This window comes from Bos taurus, chromosome X (genome assembly GCF_002263795.3).
Source record: "Bos taurus isolate L1 Dominette 01449 registration number 42190680 breed Hereford chromosome X, ARS-UCD2.0, whole genome shotgun sequence".
NCBI lineage: Eukaryota > Metazoa > Chordata > Mammalia > Artiodactyla > Bovidae > Bos > Bos taurus.
In genome coordinates, this window is record NC_037357.1 from 20137696 (window position 1) to 20160510 (window position 22815).

The 22815-nt window shown below is 45.2% G+C and overlaps 1 protein-coding gene across 1 annotated transcript; it reads left to right on the forward strand.

Annotated features, from left to right (window-relative positions):
* Positions 1-309: 309 nt before the first annotated feature.
* Positions 310-18685, forward strand: LOC112445127 (transcription cofactor vestigial-like protein 1; the record flags this gene model as incomplete). Its single annotated transcript, XM_024988697.1, is given in 5 exon segments — positions 310-322; positions 325-423; positions 10895-11305; positions 13104-13163; positions 18334-18685. Coding segments are annotated over 5 exon segments (627 nt in total), but the record flags the coding sequence as incomplete, so codon positions are not given.
* Positions 18686-22815: the final 4130 nt, after the last annotated feature.

Below are 22815 nucleotides of genomic sequence, written 5' to 3' on the forward strand. Positions count from 1 at the left end.
CTCTTTCGCATTTATAAGAGACGACCCCTTCAGCACTCTATCTTATTCCTGATGACTGCTCAGCAGCTGCGCAGCTCCTGGGAGCCCCAGTGAGAGAACCTGAACCTTAGGCACAAACGTTGTCCTCAAGGAAGCCACTCTGCCAACTTAGCCAAACCGCTTTGGGAAAGGGTGCCAGTAACATTTTGGCATTTTGCTCTGGCAGCCCTCCCCTGAGTCACCATGGAAGACGTGACGAAGACCACCGTCCACACACAGAGCCCTATTAAAACTGAATGGAATCCCGCTGTGTCCTTTTCACCCTATTTCCAAGGGGACATTAGCATGTGGTGGATGAACACTTCTCCAGAGCTCTGGGCAATGTCAAGAGCCCCCAGGGACAGAACCCTTCCAGCCCGAGTGGAGATGTGCTGCTGAGGAATGGTGAGCATGTCGGGAGGGAGGGGCTGGAATTCCTATCGGGCTATCATCCAAAGGACAGTTCTGATGTTCTGAGATGTGTGTTATTTGCTAAAGGCACATCATTCTGTTTAGTGAGAAGCCACACCCATTTCTCAAGTTTCGCTTGAAAATGGACACTGTTTATGGAATTCCCTAGTGGGCTAGTGGTTAAGACCCATGCTTCCACAGCAGGGGGCACGGGTTCCATTCCTGGTTGGGGAACTAAGATTCCACAGCCACATGGCGTGGGCCAAAAAAAAGGAAAAAAAAGGACACTTTTAATCAAATTAATATATGGATTCATTGTGTCCTCAATTATGTTAAATTCTGGGTTCACACTCCAGTATGCGATGAGAGCACCATTATTATTATTATGGCTACCTTGGCCTGACAGGGAAAGAACACCAAAGGACTTGGACATATGTGTTCCCTGTAGAAACACCCAGCCTTCTCTCAGCTTATAGTGGGGTAGGGTGGGGCCAGAGGGAGGCGGATAAAATGATTGTTTCTCCATATCCCTCTTCCCACCCTTAACAGTACTGGGGGTGTCTATTGCACACACTATTGGGTGATTTTTTTAAAAGCATTGTCTCATCCCAAACACTTAGCAATGCCAAAAGGTGCCAAGCTTATGCGTTGAATGCCCGTTGAGGATGGACATGCCTCCCAGGATGGGGCCTCTGCTTTTGGTGAAGCGCTCACCAGTTTTCCGAAGCCATCACTCTGACTGGCCAGAGTCTGGGTCTGGATAGGGAATTGGTTGTAATTAGCCTCTTTAAGCCTTTGAGAATTTTCTTCTCTCTTAGAAATAACTTTTCCAGTCAGGTGAGATGGTTTTCTCCGAGACTCTTTGGAGTTCAGGAAACATGTGGAAGGGGGGAGCATAGTAGGAGCAGGTACTAAAGCTAACACTGGGGATCAGGGGCTGGGTGGAGAGCACGGAGGTTGCTGTCTAAGGGTATGCTGAGTACTTCAGAGCAGCTGCAGGAATGGCTGCTCTTGAGTCGTTTGGGGAATTGATGTGTGGGTAAAAGCCCATCCATTGTGGGCAATGGGATTCAGAGGCTCTATCTGGCTCCTAGGAAAGGTCAAAACCCTAGGCTCTTCATGCATAGCTAAGTCTGTCCACTTTGGCTATTTGACTCTGAGTTAATTCTAAACACATGCGTTGAATATATGACAGTCTTTTCCTTGTCAGCACCAGCAATTCGTCATCCCTCATTTTCTCTCTCCTGCTTGCCTGGTAAATCCAACCTGCTGCTGCTGCTGCTGCTGCTGCTAAATCGCTTCAGTCGTGTCCAACTCTGTGCGACCCCACAGACGGGATGTAACCAATTCTTGGTTGCTTATTGTCCCATTTCTTGGTTTCATTTCGCAGCCAGACTCCTAAGAGGTGTCCATGCATGCTCTTTCCTCTTCCTCTCCTGCTCTCGGATCTGCTCCACTCAGGATGTCATCCTCATTCACTCTTTGAAACCAGTCTTAGCCAGGCTCGTGGGAGACTTCCACTTTCCAAAGCAAGTGATCTTTCTCTGTCCTCATCTTAGCTGACTCATCAGCAGCATTTGCTGCAGATGATTGCTCCCTCCTCTTGGAAGTAACCTCCTTCACTTGGATTCCATAATATCACGCTCTCATGGTTTTCCACCTGTCTCCCTGGTTACCCCTCCTTCTCAGTCTCCTTTGCTGAATGTCCTCTTCTCTTCAAGGCTTCATCTCTTAAACATTTGAGGGCCCTAGGACTTTGATCTCAATTTCTCTCTCTACATTCACGCCCTGGGGATCAATTCTAGTCTCTTTGTCTTAAATACCATCTACATAAACACCACCTATGTGCTGATGAATATCATATCTTTACCCAGACTGGATTTCAGACTTATCTACGCAGCTGCCTAGTTGATATCTTCACTTCACATAGCTACTAGGAATCTAAACCAAACAGGTCCCAAGCTGAATTTTTTTTTTTAAGATTTTTTTTGATGTGGACCAAAAATCTATTGAATGTGTTACAGTATTGCTTCTGTTTATGTTTTGGTTTTTTGACTGAGAAGCATGTGGGATCTGAGCTCCCCTTCCAGGGATCAAACCTGCACTCCCTGCACTGGAAGGCTAAGTGTTAACCACCGGACCACCAGGGATGTCCCCCAAGCTGAACTCTTGATCTTCCCCTCACCCTGCTCCGTCCACAGTCTCAATAAATGGCAGCTGCATCCTTCCAATTAATTGCAGTCATCTTTAACTCCTCTCTTTATCTCATACCCCGCATCCAACCCTTTGAACAATTCTGTAAGTTCTACCTTCAAAGTTTGTCTGAGCTCTGAACATATCTCTCCACCTCCACTCCTGTCCCCTTAGTCTGAAAAGCCACCCTCTCCCCACTGGATTTTTGCCTCCTCATCAGTCTCTCTGCTTCTTCCATTGCTCCCCTTCAGTCTGTTCTCAAAGTAGCAGTCAGAAAGTTGTACCATGTTACTTTTCTGTTCGAAATCCTCCAGTAACTTCTCATCTTACTTGGAATCAAATCCAAGGTCTTCCGGGAGCCCTCACTTGCCTGAGCCCCTGTCATCTTTCTGATCTCATTATCCTCTCAGTCCAGCATAGCCTCCTTGCTCTTTGTAGCTGTGACAGGTACAGTACTGCCTCAGGCCTTTTGCACTTCCTCTCTCCCCTCTTCCTGAAACGCTCTTTCCCAGGTAACTGCAAGACTGCCCCTTCATTGAAATCTCTGTTAGAATGTCGTCTTTCAGACAGGCCTTCCTGAACAATCTATTTAAAACATAGACGTCCCCACCCTGTCACTGTCTTACCCTGTTTTATTTCTCTTAGCATGCGTCACCATGGGCATATTGTGTATTTTATGGGTTTCTTATCTCTTCCTACCCTCTAGACGCTGTCGGTCTGTTAAGTGCTGTTTTCCAAGTACCCACCCTAATGTCCAACGCATGGAACGTACTCAATAAATATTTAGTGAATGAATGAAATTGTGATTTGGATCACAGGGTGCTGATGTCTGTCGTTGATGGGGGTTGATGGGGTTGCTGGAGAGACAGTATCGTTTGGTATATGGCTTTAGACCCAGGCACCCTGGGGCCGGGTCAGCTTTACTGTTGTTTAACCATGGGACCTCGGGCATATCACTTCATCTCTCTGGGCCCGTTTCCTCATCTGTAAAACTGAGTATCATTGAACTAAAGGAGGAATCAGTGAGATTACTCATGTCAAGTGGCACGTAGTAAGTGCCATGTAGGTGGTAGTTAATATTTGTGGTGTGTAAAGGCTCGAGGCAGGTTTTTGAATGTCTACAGTGGATGTGAGGGCCCACCTTCAAACCATCAGGATTGCAAGACAGCAGGACCCTCCCCTCAGCCTCCAAGTTGTCCACTGGCTTCTGGGTGGCCGCTGCCCTGTTTCTTAACTCTCCTGACTTCACTTTGTATTCTATGAAGCCCCTGCCCACCAAGGGAGCTTGGCCCAAGACAGCCTTCTCTGGCCAAACAGAGGCGGCTTTCTTCTCTACCTACCTTCTGTGTTGTCACATTTCCGTGTGATAGTCTCACAGATCCCCTGACTGTGACGAGATCTCCCTTGCAGCACGTGTTGTGGGTTAGGCTTCTGTTTGTCCAGCTGACTGAACAAATGAAGGAGAAAGCCTCTTTTCTTCAAGGCTTCTCTTATCACAGTTAGGAGTCAAATTTCTCATAAGCTCTGTTGCCTCCAGGGAGGGTCCCCTGAAAGAAGACGTGTCCCCAGTGGTTCTCACTGGAGGTGTTCTATGAGCTGCACGCAGCTTAGCTCTTCATCACCGACACTTAGCATCCTCTAAGCCCCTGCAGGCCTGCCCCAGGCTGCCTGACCTCAGCGAGGCCCCGGCTAAGCTGAGAACAGGCTCCCATTCATGGGCTCCCATGGCGGGCTCACCCAGGGTGCTCTGACAGGCCCATGTGCCTAGGAAATGCCATTGAATTTCCTGGCTGCTTTTTTCAAATCCAAGTTGTTTTTTTTTTTACTTAGGTATAATTTATACTGGCCCTATTGGTAGGAAAGAAAACACATGCTGAAAGTAGCTGAATTATTTCCCTTTTAAAAGGACATGGGTGATTTCAGAGTAGGTAACTTGGAGAAGCTTCATAAATGTCCATTTCTGGGGGCTTGTCTTGGTGCACAACCCACCCTGTATTCTTCCTGTCCCAGCCACGAGCCCAGCCGCAGGGCTGGCTCCCTTCACTCAAGGGCTGCTGAGAGAAGGTATTCGTACAGCCTGAGCCCTCTGAGGTCTTTTATAGCCAGTCTCTCCTCTCCTCTCCTCCAGAATCCAGTGGGGTTGGGAAGAAATGCTGGGTTTCTTCTTTTGTATTTATTTTTTCAATTTTAAAAATTGAAGTATAGTTGATTTACAGTGTTGAGTTAGTTTCAGGTGTACAGCAAAATGATTCAGTTATACGTAAATATATAATATGTATCTATTCTTTTTAGATTCTTTTCCCTTCCAGATTCTTCCAAGATACTGAATATAGTTCCCTGTGAGAGTGTATCTGTTAATCCCAAACTCATAATTTATATTCCCTCTTCCCCCTTTGGTAACTATAACTTTGTTTTCTGTGTCTGTGAGTCTGTGTTTTATAAATAAGTTCTTTTTAGTTTCCACATATAAGCAATATCATAATGATATTGTCTTTCTCTGGCTTACTTCACTCAGTAAGACAATCTCTAGGTCATCCACACTGTTGCCCATTAGCACTCTCACTAATAATGTTTCTAATGGCCAACATTTATTGAGTGCTTCCTATGTTCCAGGCCCTTTCCCAGGGGCTGGCACATGAATTATCTTAGTGAATCTTCACAGTAACCTTTTGGTTAACTCTCACCTTGCCCATTTCCTGATAAGAAAACTGAAGCTCAGAGAATCAAGTGACTTGTTCAAGATCCCACAGCTCATAAGGGGCAGCTGTTCATAACCAGATCATTCGATTCTAGATACTGAGCTCTTACTGGGCTTTCCAGGTGGCTCAGTGGGAAAGAATCCACCTGCCAAGGCAGGAGATCTGGGTTCGGTCCCTGGGTCAGAAAGATCCCTTGGAGGGGGAAATGTCAACCCACTCCAGTATTCTTACCTGGAAAATCCCACGAACAGGGGAGCCTGACGAGCTACATACAACCCAAAGAACTCTTAGCCATTTTCAAAATACAAGCACATGTTCTGTATTTCATCTCCATTTTTAGTTGGGAAAGGGAACCTGGCTAATCAGCAAAGGACCTAGACAGGTGGTTGTGAAGGAGGGAGTGAGACTGAATAGGAAACTCTCCCCCCCAACACACACACACGGGATGCCCTGAAACAGAGCTGTCCCCCACAAGCTGTCTCTCTGTCTCTAGTGTTATTTCAACCCCAGCTAATACAAATAATATTTTCTTTGTTTCTGGAGTACATCGGAGACAAGTGCCACCAGCCAAAATGGCAGAGAGGGGAATGTCAGTGTGTGCACATTGGTCAGGCCAAAGTTGGGAACTTCATGGGGCAAGATGTGTGTGTGTGTGTTAAGAGGGTTCTCGGCTTCCACTTCATCGTAAAGCAGCATTTATATTAAAGGTGGAGGCAGGGGACAAAGAAGGAAGGAAGGAAAGATAGATGGAAGGCAACCAGGCAGTTATGCACTGGCCTTTCACAGCTGTGACTCAGGTTCACTGAGTCAAGTGGGTTCTTAAGTTTTTACTTTAAAACTAATTTTTTCGGGGGGAAAAAAAGGAAAACTAACTTTTTCTAATCACAAAGATACTGTGTTAAGTTTTGAAACTTTACAAAACACAGGAGAAGCATTCAGGACACAAAACCACATGCACATCTAGGCGCCCATACTAAGTTTTACAACCTAATGTCACTTGGCTTTTTAACGGGTAATAAACCATATATATCTTTACTGCCATTTCATATCCTACTAAGACATCATTTCATGCCTCAAGAGTATCCTTTTTTATAGCTGTTTCAAATCTGTTGAAATTTTTGGACATTTAGATTGTTGCCAATCTTTCACTATATGTAAGTATCACATTGAATATCCTTGCAGCTCAACTTTTGCATGCATCATTGATTATATTCTTAAAATATATTGTTGTGGGTAGAATGACTACATCAAAAAGTCCGGTCAGATTTTAGGGTTTTGATATCTGCTGATAAATTGCTGCCAGAAATGTTATGCCCGTTATGCTCATCTGCCAACTTTCCAGCTGCGGGAGTAGGTGCATTCTGAAGATAATAGGAGGCAGAGCTGGCCAAGCATGAAGCTGAGACTCAGCCAGCTCTCCACCTGCCAGTTCTGTGGCCTTAGGCGAGTTACATTAACCACTTTGAGTCTCTATTTTCTCATCTGGACCCTTGTGAAGCTCACCTGAGATGCATCCAGAATGCTATAGTAAGTGCATAGTAAATGAAAGCTCCTCTAGATTTACAATCTTTCTTGCCCACCTTTGATGGATTATTTCTGGGAATTGACACACGGAGCAAAGGCTTCTGAAATCTCCCTTAATTTTTATTTTATTTGTTTGGCTCCACCAGGTCTTAGTTGACACACAGATCTTTGATCTTTGTTGCAGCAGGCAAGATCTTTAGTTGTGGCATGTGGGATCTAGTTCCCTGACCAGGGATGGAACCCTGGACCCCTGCATTGGGAACGCGGGTCTTAGCCACTGGACCACCAGGGAAATCCCGGAAATCTCTCTTTTATAGCCAGTATCTACTCCATCCTCCATATCAGCCCTGCAGCACCGCTGCTTCCCAGGCTCCTTGGCTCTGGCCTTTCCTCCTCTCCCTTCTGTGATGAGTGAGGGCAGAGAGACTTCCTCAGGCCCCCTGCGTTACCATTTGGCTTTTTCCTGGTTGATCCTGTAGAGTGTTGCAAGCCAGGAGAGAAACCCGTGAATGTGAGCCTACGCTGCATTTCTAAACTAAAATAATAATTAATAATATTAACCACAGCAGCAGCTCTCACTTCTTGAGTGCCTATAAGGTCCTGGGCACCATGCTAAACCTTTCACATGGATTGTCCCCTTCCATCCATGGGAAGGGACGTGCTCGGTGTCATTGGCTGTTAAGGGGAAGCTTCTCTGAGGGGTTGACATTGAAGTTGGTGTGTCCAGAAGCCAGCCTGGGACAGGGTGTCAGGGCCACCATGCAAAGACAGAGTGTAGGGAGGATCCTCTGGGGTAGAAGCAAACTCCTTGATGCCTAGAAGTGCTTTCTAGAAGGTTCTGGGGCTCTCAAGCATCTATGGGTGGGCATGGGTGATGTCTCTGGGTTTGCTTAACAGGTGGGAGAGTAGCTTGACATTTTCATCCTAAAGGGATAGGGAGGAAATGGGGACTTGTGCTCTCTGAACAGGACCTGGTCTTACAACCAGGGGTTTCGTGAATGCTAGAGGCATGGATGGAACAAAGAGGCAGGGGCTAGATGCTCAGAGTAGGAGTCCAGGGGTTGGAAGCCTTTTGTATTCCTACTGAAAGAAAGATCCAGCCTGGGGCGGGGAAGGGAGGAGCAAAATAGGGGAAGGGGATTAAGAAGTACAAGCTACTATGGACAGAAGTTACAAGGATGTAATGTGTAGTTCAGGGACTATAGTTAATATTTTAGAATAACTATAAATGGAGTATAATCTCTAAAAATACTGAGTTACTCTGTTGTATACCTGAAACTAAAATAATATTGTAAGCCAATTATATTTCAATTTTAAAAAAGACTAAAGCTGCATCCACTGTAAGACATCATAAGATACAGGGTGGTTAATATTTCATAAACACTGCCTAGTATGGACTCACATCTGAAGGAAAAAAATAGAATATGAAAAACCTAGCCTTCCCTAAATGTCCCCAAAGTGTTCCTTGCTTGCTCTCCATTCATTAATGTAGGCTGGGGTTTGAGAAGGCAGTGGAGTCTCGCCTGGGGCTCTAAGAGGGGGAACTCGGTTAAGGAAGTGTCACCAGGGCCACTTATTTTCACCGGTCACCATGAGCCAGTCCAGTGGTTCTCTGACTAGATGGGTGTGGTTACTGGAGCAGTTTGTCCAAGAAGCCTGAGAAAGAGACCACCAAAGTTCAGGGTGTCCATTCCACGGGACACCACACCCAAGCCTGCCCTGGAAAGGTGACTTTTCTGGGCCCCCGAAGGCCTACAGTTGGGTTACTGTGAATTCAGGATTGGAACTCTATGTCTTCCCACATACTCCCATCCAAACTGTGCTCTGGTGCACTCAGTGACCAACCAAGTGGGCCCTTGGACAGGCACATCCATCCACTCCCCTTAACCTTTCAGTCAGACAATTCTGGAAGGGAAGCAGTTAAAGAAAATATTCAAAACACGCTGGGGCCCTGCCTTCCACATTTCAAGCCTTCCAAACCTTGGTCCTATGTATGAGATCTGGAAGGCCAGTTCAGATGGAAACTGCCCAGTTGTCAGAGGCTAAACATTGTTTCTCATTTGTGCTTAGGACATGCAGTACCCTCATTCAATATGAAGCAGGAACAGTGATTAGCCTAAGTCAGCTTAATCATTCTATTTGTGCTACACAGTGGCCCTGAATTGCTACTACCCCACATAGATAACTGCCTCCAATTGCTACTACCCAGCAGATATCAGTTTTCAAAAGTAGCAGTCATCCTCAGGAACAAATCTTGCTAATTGTTTCATTGCCCTTGACCTCATTAAAAGAAGCCAACCGTTGCCCATCGCTCATGAACAATATGAGAAGTTGAGCAGAATATCTGTGCTATGTAGGTTAGGGCTTGTTTTGCCCTTACCATCTATATTACGTGAAAAGCTGTGCTGGTGGGTGAGACACTCCAGCATCACTGGGCAGACCTATCAGAAAAGATCTAGGCAAACTGAACATTCAGGAGTGCTGGGTGAGGTGCACGAGGAAGGGAAGGGGGCCAGACAGCCTCTCCAGCCCTCCAGTCTCCCTTTATCTCCACATCCAGGCCCCCTTCATTATCTTGGATAGATGAGAACCTCCAGGCTTTAAGCACCATCTGCCAGGGCTCTCTCCCGCCTCCCTTCTTGTCTGAGTGGGTGTTGAGAATGGGGAAAACATCCGTCCATGTCAAGCTGCCCAAGACTCTTTGAGAACTCCAATTCAGCTGCTGTTCGAGGCACAGTTTGAATAGTGTCTCTGAGACCACAGGAGACTCCATTCCCATTAGCTAGTCCACAAGAATTTTACAAGAAGAACCTGAGTCACCACTTGACCTTGAACATTTTGCTTTTATAGGAAGAATTCCAAGAAACTGGGCTTCCCTGGTGGCTCAGATGGTAAAGAATCAGCCTGCAATGTGGGAAACCTGGGTTCGATTCCTGGGTTGGGAAGATCCCCTGGAGGAGGGCATGGCAAACCACTCCAGTATTCTTGCCTGGAGAATCCCCATGGATAGAGGAGCCTGGTGGGCCACAGTCCACAGAGTCACAAAGAGTCAGACATGACTGAGCACATGAAGCAACCACTTTCCTACCCATCACTGACCCCCTCCAGCTCCGATCTCTACTTGGCTAATCTGCTTTGCTAACTTGGTCCAGTCTCTTAACATCCCCATGGCACAGACCTTTCTTGAAAATGAGATTTCAACCCCATACTTGTATGATACCGGCAAACCAGTGTTTGGAATACATTGAAGAGGAAAGGCTTCACAAAACTTTATGGAGGGTTCTTCTCTTCAGTGTATTCAAAACACCAGCTATAAAATAAAAGTCAAACAATGGCAACAAACAACATAAATCACCTTTAATCAAGTAATTCTACTTCTAGAAAAGTTTCCTTGAGGGGCTAGTTGGACAAGTATATAGAGAGGTATATATGAAGATGCTTATCCCAATGTTGTTAATTGAAAAAATGGAATAACTGAGCTGCCCAACTATTGTGTTTGGTAGTCATGTTACTACCTTCTGATGGCATGCCATGCAGTGATTTGAAAAGCTGCTGTTGGTTCTGTGTGTTGCTATAGCAGGAAGTTTGTGATATTTTAATAACATGAGAGCAAACAATGTGTACATATATAGAAATATCCTGGAAAGAAGTACACCTAAAGATAGACACTGATAGTCTCTGATATTATGCTTAGAGTGATTTTTTTAACCTTCTGTACATTTTTCACAGTAAAAAATACATTCAATTAACCATACATAGTAGGTATGTGCATGCTCAGTGGCTCAGTCATGTCTGACTCTTTGCAACCCTTTGGACTGTAAGTCCATGGGATTTTTCAGGCAAGAATACTGGAGTGGGTTGCCATTTCCTCCTTCAGGGGACTTCCCAACCCAGAGATCTATCAAACTGGCATCTCCTGAATCTCCTGCATTGGCAGATGGATTCTTTACAACTGAGCCACCTGGGAAGCCCCTGTGTTAACCATAAAAAAAGCTAATTCCATTTTGAAAACAATAAACAAATCTGTCTTCTAAATCTTTCCTTCCCAGATAGTGACATGCCTCCAAATCAGTGGCGTTTCTCTGCTCCGTGGACAAAGCCACAGCCGGAAGTATCTTTTGCAAATGGCGCCGCCAGCTGCAGCTTGAATGGATCTGGTCTAATGCCTATGGATCAATACCCACTGTCCCTGACTGGGGGCCCCTCCGTTCAGCCTGGCGAGCTGTGGCATTTCTCCTCCCTTGCCAGTCCCAGCTTCCCAGAGCCTGGCTACCCTCATGCTTTTTCCACTGGGCACTTGGTTCCAGAGCCCCAGCCTGAGGGGAAGTATGAGCCCCTCCTAAGTCTCCTCCAGCCAGAGAGATGCCTAACCCATCCTCAGGAATCTGCCTCGTGGGAGGATGGCAACTCTGCCGGAAGCACAGGATTGCTCTTCAACCTGCCTCCCAGCTCAGCCCACTGTAAGGAAATGCCTCCAAGTACGGTTGGAGGGGTTGCTTCTGATTGGTTGTGGTTGAGAGTGCGTTGACCTGAGATGGGATGGGAAGACTAATTGCTGCCTCTCCAGCTGTGGGGCTTCTGAGGGACAAAACATCTACCTTCACTAGGCTGTATCGATAGTCACTATTTAATGACTAAAGGGTTGCATAGATAGCCAGCCAGATGCAGTTGGCCCAGAATATTCACCCTGGTCTGCTGACTCGGACTTGGCCTAGAAAAATGATAGGCTGCTGCCTAAAATCTTAGGGTCTTGCATTCACCTCACTGTGAACTGCCAGATAACCCATGTGTAAAACAGAACTCAGTGATACACCTACAGGCTCAAAACTATCCTCCAAATAGGTTGGCAACTTGCAATAATGCCAGACTCCTGGGTAGAAACAAGGGCCGTCTATACCAACCATCTGCTCCACACATTAAAATTCAAAGCGACAGTGGAGGCCGCCCCCTTGCTGCCTGGAGACCGTCATGGTGCCTGGCTGTCTGGGGCTTTTGCTCCCTGACCCCTACTCCTCCCTGAAGCAAAAACCTCCTTAACGCTCATTCACTGTTTTATTCCATTTACTCACTCATCTGACATTTAATCAGCACCTACTAGATGCAAAATCTTGCCTGGAGAATCCCAGGGACGGGGGAGCCTGGTGGGCTGCTGTCTCTGGGGTCACACAGAGTCGAACACGACTGAAGCGACTTAGCAGCAGCAGCAGCAGCAGATGCAAAATACTCATCGAGAAACAAGACTCCCTTCTTTGTAAAAGGATGGGAAAGGATTGGCCTAAAGTGTACTTTGACCAAAAAAAACAAGTGACTCTCCTGCAAGATTTGCCCTTCACATGAAATATTGGTAATAGTAGATGCTTCATAGTTTCTTGGGGCTGAGTCTCCATCTTTGGCTTTCTGCACCTTGGATGAGTTTTCTTTTACAGCTCCCTGGTCTGTGCCTGAAAGAAATTGCCAGAAGCTGCTTTTACTTCTGAACTAAGTATATTTATGTTACACCGAGGCCTAAAGTCAGATGCTGTGTTCCATGCTAAAGTCAAAAACAAATTTTCTGTTAAAATACCATTCCATCATTTGCAGAGTTTGATTAGCAATATACTTAAAGAGTAAATCATAAAAATGTCAAGCTTGGGAAACCTATGAGAATTCCCATCCTTGTACTCCTTTTCAAAAATCTGTTCCTGCTGGATTCAGAGGGGAAAATGAGGCCAACTGTGTGTATATGCTTGTGCACACACACAGTGGAACCCTGTCTCGATGGATGGTTAGAACACAGCTCAAATCATTGCGTCCCAAACAAAACAAGCCATGCAGTTCAAATCAAATTTAGCAAAGATTTAGCAAGCATCTAGTATATGCCAGGCACATCATAGCAAAGCCACAATGCAGGTGTTATCATAGTCCCGAAAGTTCTAGATGCATTTTCAAACAAATATTCATCACCAAAGTCTCAACTGTTGCCAACTCTTTACACTCCTATTAATGCTGATATCTACTGGATAAATCAGTGGCTGACAGTCCAGGATCTGTTGAGGAAGTTAGCAACCCTTGATCAGAAACAACTGCCCATAAATGGGAACAAAACCCCAAGGGCATACAAAACAGAAGTGTGTCTGTTTTTGTAGCATCTGATAAAAGAAAACATGTCAAATGTCAAAATTGAGGAGCACATGATTTGGGGTTCCTTGAGGGGGTACTGTGTGCACTTTCTAACCCAGTCCCTGATTTCATTCCCAATCATATTTTTTTCTTTCCTAGTTAAGAAAATCTATTTCCCCCCTGATGGTGGACCTGCCGGTGCCAGCTTTGCAGTTGAAAGTGAGTGTCTGCTTCTGTCTTTGATATCTTATCTCTGCATCCTGAGAACAAACTTATAGCAGAAAAATCAGGATTTCCAGCAATTGAAATGACCCTCATTTCTGTTATTTAGTGTTTTTACCCTTAGAATTGGTTACCTTTAAGTCTCAAAGAGCCCATGCACTTAGTATCTTGTAAAATGTTTTGCCCGTTTTCTAATTTGGCTGTAAAAGCAATTCTATTAAGTTCTTTTATCTGAGCTGGATTTAGCAAGGTAACCAAGGTGATGCAGGAAAATGAACAAATTCATGAAGGTTAGCCTGCTCTTTCCCGGATGTTCAGTTTTCAGCCTAGAACATAGGGCCACCCCAGGACTCTGCAGTCAGAAAATGCCACCTGATACCAAAGCCTAGGACTCTGGGCTCCACATTCAATTTGAAAGTGGTGTCAGTAAGAACCGCCCAATGAGGACAATCTCTGGTTTGACATGAGGACCTTCATGGCTCAGGTTTGAATCCACCTTCATTAGCTACTAGCTTCAGGAACTTTAACCACATTTGTTCACCTCTCCATACCTCAGTAGCTTTATTTATAAAAGGAGGATTAAAATAATGCCCACCTCATCAGATTTCTGATAAGGATTAATTTACATATATGTATTGACATGTAAATTCTAATGGAAATGAGACTCTAGTAAGTCAGCACCCAGTAAGGGAGCAAAAAGTGCCTTTAGGGAGGGCATCCGTGTGCCTGCAGCTGTTCTCACTCTGTGTGTCTGAGAGGCATCAAGGGAAGAGTTGCCACCGCAGCCTCCGATCTCTGGCACTGTACAGTTTGGTGTGGAATGGGGGTGAACAAAATATATAGACCTCCCTAAAATGTCCACTCCTTGAGGGCCAAGTCTTTGAGAGGTGTACTAACCCATCCTGGCACCTGTGGCAGTGCCTGGCATGGAGGTCAGAACATACATGTCTAATGAAAGAGTGAGCAAATGCTGGAAACAATAAGAGAACGTCAGAAAAGGAAATGGTAAAAATCTATCTTCCGATAGAGTATAAATTAAATTTTTTTGATACTGTTGTGTGAAACAAGCAAGTAACAAATCACCCTCCGTGAGGAATTGGTTGTGCCCAAGTGACAAGATAGATTTAGGGCTGATCCAAGAGCCTTAGCAATTTCATCAGGCTTCATGGAAGTCTTCCTGAAGGGATGAGCTCTGCTCACTTTCTAATATATGAAATCAGGATTATCAAGTCTCCTAAGTACTTGTTAGCTTATACATTTAAAAAATTGTAAGCCTCAGAATTACCAAAAGCCTGATGCTTTCAATTGCTCATAGGCCCAAATTAACAGCAACACCATGTATCGGTGGTGGCTATGAGCTCAGTCTCCACAATGACCTTATGATTCATGTATGAAGACATCTTAGGTGCCTTACATGAGGCATGCAGTAAATAGAGGTTGAATGAGTGAAGAAATGAATATACCCATTTAATAGATGAGTAAACTGAGTCTCAAACAGGTGAAAGGACTTGGCTTAAGATCAAATAGCAAGTGGCAGGGGTACAATTATTTCTCTGCTCTCACAGTGTCATAATCATCAATATCATAAATTACATTAAACATAAATCATCAAAAACAATTCCAACTTAAATCAAGTGTACAGCAGTGAAGACTAGCAACCGGTATGATTGCTTCACTGTATATGGGCTCACTGTCCATCTGTGGACCAGGACAGTATCCTGAGTAAGATGAGGGGGTGCAGAAACTTGGAAAGCATGCAAAGGAGCAGTATTATCCTGAGAAAGGGCCATGTGGAGAATAGCTGACAGGAAGTGTGGAATGGGTACCTGGCTATGCCAACAGCCCCCTGTTGGCTATTCTGCCACTGTGGCTCTGGGCAGAGGGAGGCAGCAGGACACGGAGAGTGGGAAGAGGGTGACTTCCTATGTGAAAAAAGGACCAGGAACACCCCTCAAAGCCCACATTCTTAAGAGAGCACAGCACCCATTTCCCCATCTTGCCTGATGCTGAAACCAGAGGGGAGCTTGTGAAACGCCCAGATTCTGCGCCATCACTTCCTGGTTGAGTGGTTTTGGCGTGGAACTCAGTAGCCTCTTTTTATGTTTGATATATTTTATATTAACCTGATTTGGGATTTTTGTTTTGTTTTGGCCATGCCAAATGGCTTGCAGGATCTTAGTTCCCCAACCAGGGATTGAACCTGGGCCCTTGCAGGGAAAACACTGAATCCTAACCATGGGGCCACCAGGGAGTTACCATATATTGACCTGATTTTGAAGTGAGCTAGATGAAACTGTCAGGAAGATTTTGGTAGTCTGAAAGATTTCCTCTGTTAGGCCCCAGATAAATATTTGTTGAAGGAAGACAGACCCCCTCCTGCGCCTCCAATATGGTCTAGTCCTCTCGAGTGGGTACCACACACCCACATGAGCCAGAGATCATGTGGAGAGAAGAGCAATCTGCTGGAAGCATAGTTGGAGGCACTCCCCAAACTGGTGCCAAAATATTTAGTGAATTTGATTTTTTTAATCTGTAGAAATAGACAGTGGTTCATTGTACATTCCTTCAATGTCTACAGAAAATATTGCCAGACATGGTGCGCTTTTATATATATATATATAATAGTGTATAAAACTCTTGGTCCCTGCTCTCACAGTTATTAGTCTAGTGGGGAAGGTAGATTCCACCAAAAAAAAAAAAGGACAAAATAAAATGTTTGCAAGTTATGGTAAGTCTGAAGGAAGCATACCAAGTGTTGAAACAGAGCAAAACAGAGGTCAGCTTTGGATAAAGGGGGTCAAGGGTGGCTTCTATGCTGAAGTGATGTGTGAGCAGGGGCCCACATGGACTGAGGGATGCTGGGAGCTTTAGGAAGAGCTGGGATGGAGATGGGGGAGGCTGCCCTGCCCAGACCAGAAGTGAGTGAGGACCGGGAGAAACCTGAGTGTGGGCAGAGGGAGCCCTGGAAAGGTCAACTGGCCGGCTGACACAGCACCTTCTGGATCATGGTGGGGGTTGATTTTCTCTTCTAAGTGACTCAGTGAGGCATGGCAGGGTTTGAAGTGTGATCCGATTTGCATTTAATAAGGCCACAGAACCATTGTGCAGAGGATGCATTGGAGAAAGAACTGGTTAGGAGGCCAGAAGCACAAGATGGTGGCCTGAATCAGATGGCAGTCGTGGATGCTGGATGAAGTGAATGTGTTTGAGATCTATTAATATGTGGGGTGTTTAGGTTTTCATTTGCGTGCATGAGCAACTCTGTGGATACTGGTACATGTGTGGAAATGAGGCAGATTGTAGGAGAACACAACTTTGCCTTGGCCACATTCACTGTAGGTGATGATAAGACATGCAAGCGGATGGCCTTCTCCAACAGTTGTATGTAAGTGTGGAGTTCAGAAGCGAGGGGAGAGCCTGAGTAAAGTTTTGAGATTGTTCGGTATGAAAATGACACTGCAAGCCACTGAATGATCACCCAGGCAGAGAAAAGGGCAGAGGACAAAGTCCTGGAGTGCGCCAATATTTAGAAGTTGGGGGATGTGAGAACCGAGCAGACGATACAGAGAAGGAGCAGGCCCTGGGTGGGAGAAGCGCCAGAGAATGTGGTGTTACAGGAACTTAGAAGACAAAGTTTCCAAACACAGAGAGTGATCACTTGTGTCAAAGGCTTCCGAGAGATCAGATAAGAGAAGGCCAGAGAAATTGGATGTGGCATCAGAGATTTTGATAACGTAGTTAAGAGCAGTTTTCATTAATAGCATGTGGACGAAAGCTGGATGGGGTGGGTTGAGGAGGGAATGGCAGCTGAGAAAGTAGAGATAGTAAATGGCAGTAGCTTCTTGGAGAAGTTTAGCCTTGAGGGAGGTGAATAAAAGTAAGCTAGTAGCTATAGAGATTAGTGGGGTGGAGAGGGTCTTTTATTTATTTATTTTTTAAAGAAGGCAAATATTAGAGCCTATACAGAAAAGTAATTAGCCTCCCCCCCCCCAAAAAAAAAATAAACAAACAAACTCAGGTGACCAGAAAGAAAAAAAAAATAGAGCCTATACAGAGATGAAGAGATGGATGACAAGATGATGACAATAACTTCATGGCTGGAGACAATTGCAAGGTTGTGGGGAAGCATTGGCATTTTTTAGGAGGAGGGGACATTCTACCATTGAAAGCAGACAAAAGATGGGGAATAAGGACACAGATGCCACTAGATTTGCAGGCTTGTTTGTGGGGAGTTGGAAACATAGTAATCAAATGATTTTGAATCAGCTATAAAGGCTGACATCATGAGTTTAAGTGGAAACAGTTGGCTGACTTGTGTGATTTTTTTTTTTTTTTCACCAGGGCTGTTGGGTTAATGTAATGCACAGAGAAGCCAAACTCTGGCTCATCCAGGGTTGAGGTTTTGACAAGTGATCATGATGAATGAGGGACCATAACACAGGATCATGGTATCTAAGCTGCTCACAGAAGGAAATGGAGGCAGATGGAAGGTGCCGGGTAGTAGAGGTTGATGGATTGGAGGATGAGATTATGTAAAAATGTGGTGATAAGACTGCTTAAGCTGATGACATCGGGAGATGGTGGTTTGAAACTGAGATGGTGGGGTGACAGCTGTGTACGTGATGACAAGGTCTAGTGTGTGACCATGGTGAATGGCTGACTGAGGCGCCGTGAGCCAAAGGTGCAGGGAATGGCAAGAATCACAGAAATGAGGTAAAAGAAGAACCCATAGCTCGCTACCCCACGGGTGTGGTTTTATCCTCATTCACAGATGGGAACATGGAGTTTTAGGGAGGTTAAGTAACTTACCCAGAGTCAAGGTAAGTGCCAGGGTCAGTTTTCTGTCCTTGGTCTTACCCAGTAAGCTAGCTGCAGTGTGACCACACGATAATTCTACTCTACTCCATATAAGGACACTACCTCTTGAACAAATATTCCTGAGCCTATCTGTGCCAGGCACTGTTCTAAGGGCTTTACATGTGTTTAACTCATGTAGGCAATAGATATCATTAGTCTTCCCATTTACCAGATGAGGAAAGGGGAACTCAGATAGGCTAGGTAACTTGCCTGAGGTCACACAGCTAAGAGTGGTGAGGTCAAGACTCAAACCTGGGTTCCTTGGGCACCAAGCCAGCTGCTACCTCATCAAGCTTATTCTATTTTTCAGGAAGCCAGTCTCCAGAGAGAAGAAGAGATCTGTTCTTTTACTGAACGTGGGTTTAAAGAAGAGAATTCCTTTTTCCGAACCTGCTTCTGGTTTTCTGCTGTGAATCCAGAGGGTCTGGAGACATCACCGTCCTTTTTTCTTGTTGCCACCAAAGAGCACTGGGTTCAAAGCAAGTTTCTGCTCTCCCTGAAATTCTATACTTTTTCTTGGCACCTATGCCCCGCAGCAGGTTTTTGTTTTTGTTTTTTTTTTAACTTGTTAAGTGAATCTCGAGCATATAAGATGGTTAAAAGAGCTGTTTAGTGGTGGGGAGCAACCCTGTAGATTGTCCCCAATAAAATGACAAATTTCACCCTCTGTGTTCACTGCCCTCCTTCTTAGCAATTGGCCAACTTGCCCTCCATCAGCACGGTTGCCCGCATCAACACTGACCACATGGTACCCAATGGGGTTGTCCCACTCTGCCAACTGAATAGAGAGATTCCAGAAACAGCCTGACACTTTCTAGCCTTAACCAGATGATGCCCAGCTTCCCTGTTAATGGCATTGGCAAGACCCACAGAGAGTGGCTGGGAGGCAGGACGGTTCCTGCATCCCTGAAGTTTGAAGGGAAGCTGAAGAGGTCTCAGGCTGGCCTTGATGAATGAGATACTGTCACTTGGAAAATATGATCACTTAATTCCAAAAAAGTGATTCTAATCACTGAGCAATCTGACAAATAACTCGCAAATTAGTAAGCAAACTGTCCCATCCCAAGCCAGGCCTAGAGTAAGTTCTGTATCCAGAGCATTCTTAGATGAGCTCCATGACTTCTTGGCTGCCCTCCCTCCGAGGAGGACCTTGGGTCTCCACACCCCACGTGTGCTTGTCTGCACCTTACAACCTTGCACAGGGGCCCGCCTGACTGCCATCACCACAGGATCTTTCCTGTAGCTCTTCCCCTGTCAGTGACATCGAGAAAACAGTAACTTTCTTTTCAGCAGAGAACCACTGGAGCTACCTGGGTGGATACCCACATGGGTCCAAGACCAGTCAGTGGGACCTCCTTGCTGATTGTTCTGGATGAAATGACCAATTTCTCCAAATTCTTCCATCTCTCCAATCTGGTAGACAGCTCACAGTCCAGCATGAGCTTGGTACTTAGCTCTGACAATCCCGGTATCCCTGCCCTCAGCATTCCCCACACATACACCCCCTGTTCCCATAGCTCAAAGGGTTAATAATAAAGGGACACTTCTGGATTAAGCTATTCTTAATTCTAAATTCTTTCACATCCATGATCTCATGCAAACTTGACAGCAACTCTGCTATTGACATGATTACCTTTACGTAATACATGTGGGTACCAAGGCTCAGAGTTGGCCAATGACCTGCCCAAGGTCACGTAGCCCAGGCTGGATCCCAGGTCTGATCTCAGGGCTCTTTTCTCTCCATAATACTTATCAAGGGTTACCATCAAGGTGGCTCTTAGATATTTAGTTCTCTCATCTGCCATGTAAATAAAGACCACAGCTTTTACATGAGTGAATCGGTAACCTTGGTAGTAATAGAGTAATTCTCTTGTCTCAATCAGTTTTTCCAACGTGTTACATGTGTTTCTGAGATTTACTAAGAGAAAAAAAAAAAAAGCCAGTACATTTTCCTTCAAAGTTATTTTCCTTCGAAAGTGCTGTTCTTTTTTAGGTGATGGTTGGGAAAATTCTGGGTGGAGGCTGACTCTAGTACTTGTGATGCATCATTATACAAGGGTGTTTATCTTGGCTCACTGTAGAAAGATTCGTCTGTGTTAGAAGGTAACTTGTACCATCAGAATTGAACTCTTAATTATGCTATTTAGGGAAAAAAAATGATTCCAAGAGGGCTGGCATTTGGTGTAAGCTGGGTAATCTGATGTTTTTTCCCCAAAAATCCCTCAGCTTGGAAGTTCTCTCGTATAAAGCTGAACGCAGTAGTCAATTTTCCCATATTGACAAAGAGGAAAGAAAAGGCCTCCTGTCTCTGAAAGACTCCAGCTCTTCTGATACAAGTAAATCCCTGCCCAGATCATCTGTCTAGAACCATCCTTTCTTAGTTTCCCCCTCACTTCCAAAAAGCTAACTTGAAAAGCATTTCTTTGACTACCTTTGGCATTTCACTCTTGCTGACTGCACACACATAGACAAGCCGGCCCCATGTATTATCTGTGGGGCTTAATCTACACTCCCAATTGATAATCTTATGAGATGCTAGCTAGCTGGGGAAGGGGTGGAATCAGGTGGATCAAGGTTTGAAACTGGAAAGTTGGGCCCAATAGGGCTAGAGCCCATAAACACATTTTTCTCTACAGTTTTGAGAAACTGACAAGTGGCTTGATCCACTCTGACTCACTGGCTGTGACCCCTCCCCCACAAACACACCCATTCCTGAACTTTATGATCTGAAAGAATGGGAATTGTTTCCAATGGGCTGGAAACTCACTTGAATGATACCTGGGTTAAAAAGGCAACAAAAGGTAACAATTTCCTTTTTTCAGGAAGCAAAAACTCTTTCAAGAATTCCAAATAAGGATGTTTGCCAAGCCAGTTGAGACTTGTGTAGAAGCAGTTTACCATTATAAAAACAAAGTGTAACACAGAAAACAAAGTAACCCCTCCAGAGATAAAACTAAGTAACTATCTTTGGGTCACATCTTTCTCCCATATAAACAATAATCTCTGCCATTTCCATAACTGTTTCTCTGCTGCTACTGCTGCTAAGTCACTTCAGTCGTGTCCGACTCTGTGCGACCCCATAGACGGCAGCCCACCAGGCTCCCCCGTCCCTGGGATTCTCCAGGCAAAAACACTGGAGTGGGTTGCCATTTCCTTCTCTAATGGATGAAAGTGAAAAGTGAAAGTGAAGTCCCTTAGTCGTGTCCAACTCAGCGACCCCATGGACTGCAGCCTACCAGGCTCCTCTGCCCATGGGATTTTCCAGGCAAGAGTACTGGAGTGGGGTGCCACTGTTTCTCTAGCTTGACATAATTGAAAATAATTTTGTAACCCATTTGTTTTTTCAAAATGTGAAGATCCCCTGGAGTAGGAAATGGCAACCCACTCCAGTATTCTTGCCTGGAGAATCCCATGGACAGAGGAGCCTGGCGGGCTACAGTCCATGGGGTTGCAAAGAGTCGGACACAACTGAGCACTCACGTACAGGTCGCTTAACAGAAACTTTTTTCTCACAGCTGGGAAGTCCAAGATCAAGGTACAGGTAGATTTGGTGTCTGGTGGGAACCTGCTTCCTGGTTCAGTTCAGTTCAGTTGCTCAGTCGTGTCCAACTCTTTGCGACCCCATGAATCGCAGCATGCCAGGCCTGCCTGTCCATCACCAACTTCCGGAGTTCACTCAAACTCATGTCCATCGAGTCAGTGATGCCATCCAGCATCTCAACTGTCGTCCCCTTCTCCTCCTGCCCCCAATCCCTCCCAGCATCAGGGTCTTTTCCAATGAGTCAACTCTTTGCATGAGGTGGCCAAAGTACTGGAGTTACAGCCTTAGCATCAGTCCTTGCAAAGAAATCCCAGGGCTGATCTCCTTCAGAATGGACTGGTTGGATCTCCTTGCACTCCAAGGGACTCTCAAGAGTCTTCTCCAACACCACAGTTCAAAAGCATCAATTCTTCGGCGCTCAGCCTTCTTCACAGTCCAACTCTCACATCCATGCATGACCACTGGAAAAACCACAGCCTTGACTAGACGGACCTTTGTTGGCAAAGTAATGTCTCTGCTTTTGAATATGCTATCTAGGTTGGTCATAACTTTCCTTCCAAGGAGTAAGCGTCTTTTAATTTCATGGCTGCAGTCACCATCTACAGTGATTTTGGAGCCCCCCAAAATAAAGTCTGACAGTTTCCACTATTTCCCCATCTATTTCCCATGAAGTCATGGGACAAGATGCCATGATCTTAGTTTTCTGAATGTTGAGCTTTAAGCCAACTTTTTCACTCTCCTCTTTCACTTTCATCAAGAGGCTTTTTAGTTCCTCTTCACTTTCTGCCATAAGGGTGGTGTCATCTGCATATCTGAGGTTATTGATATTTCTCCCGGCAATCTTGATTCCAGCTCGTGCTTCTTCCAGCCCAGTGTTTCTCATGATGTACTCTGCATTGAACAGTCATCTTTTTGGTGTGTTGTCAGGTAAGGGAAGGGGTGAGGGTGTTTTCTGGGGTCTCTTACATAAGGGCACTGATCTCATTCATGGGTGGACCTCATGACCTCCTAATCTCTCAAAGGCTTCACCTCCTAATACCACATTGGGGGTTAGGTCAAAACATATAAATTTGGGGCTACACATTCAGTCTGTAGTAGTCACACGGCCTGAAATTCTTCAGAGCTGGAATTCCAAACCAGCTCTCCCCTTTCTAAACAAAATACTCTATTAGCCCAGGGGGATCTCTGCAACTTTTCCCTTGGTTATTGCTTAGTGGCTAAGTTATGTCCAACTCTTTTGTGACCCCATGG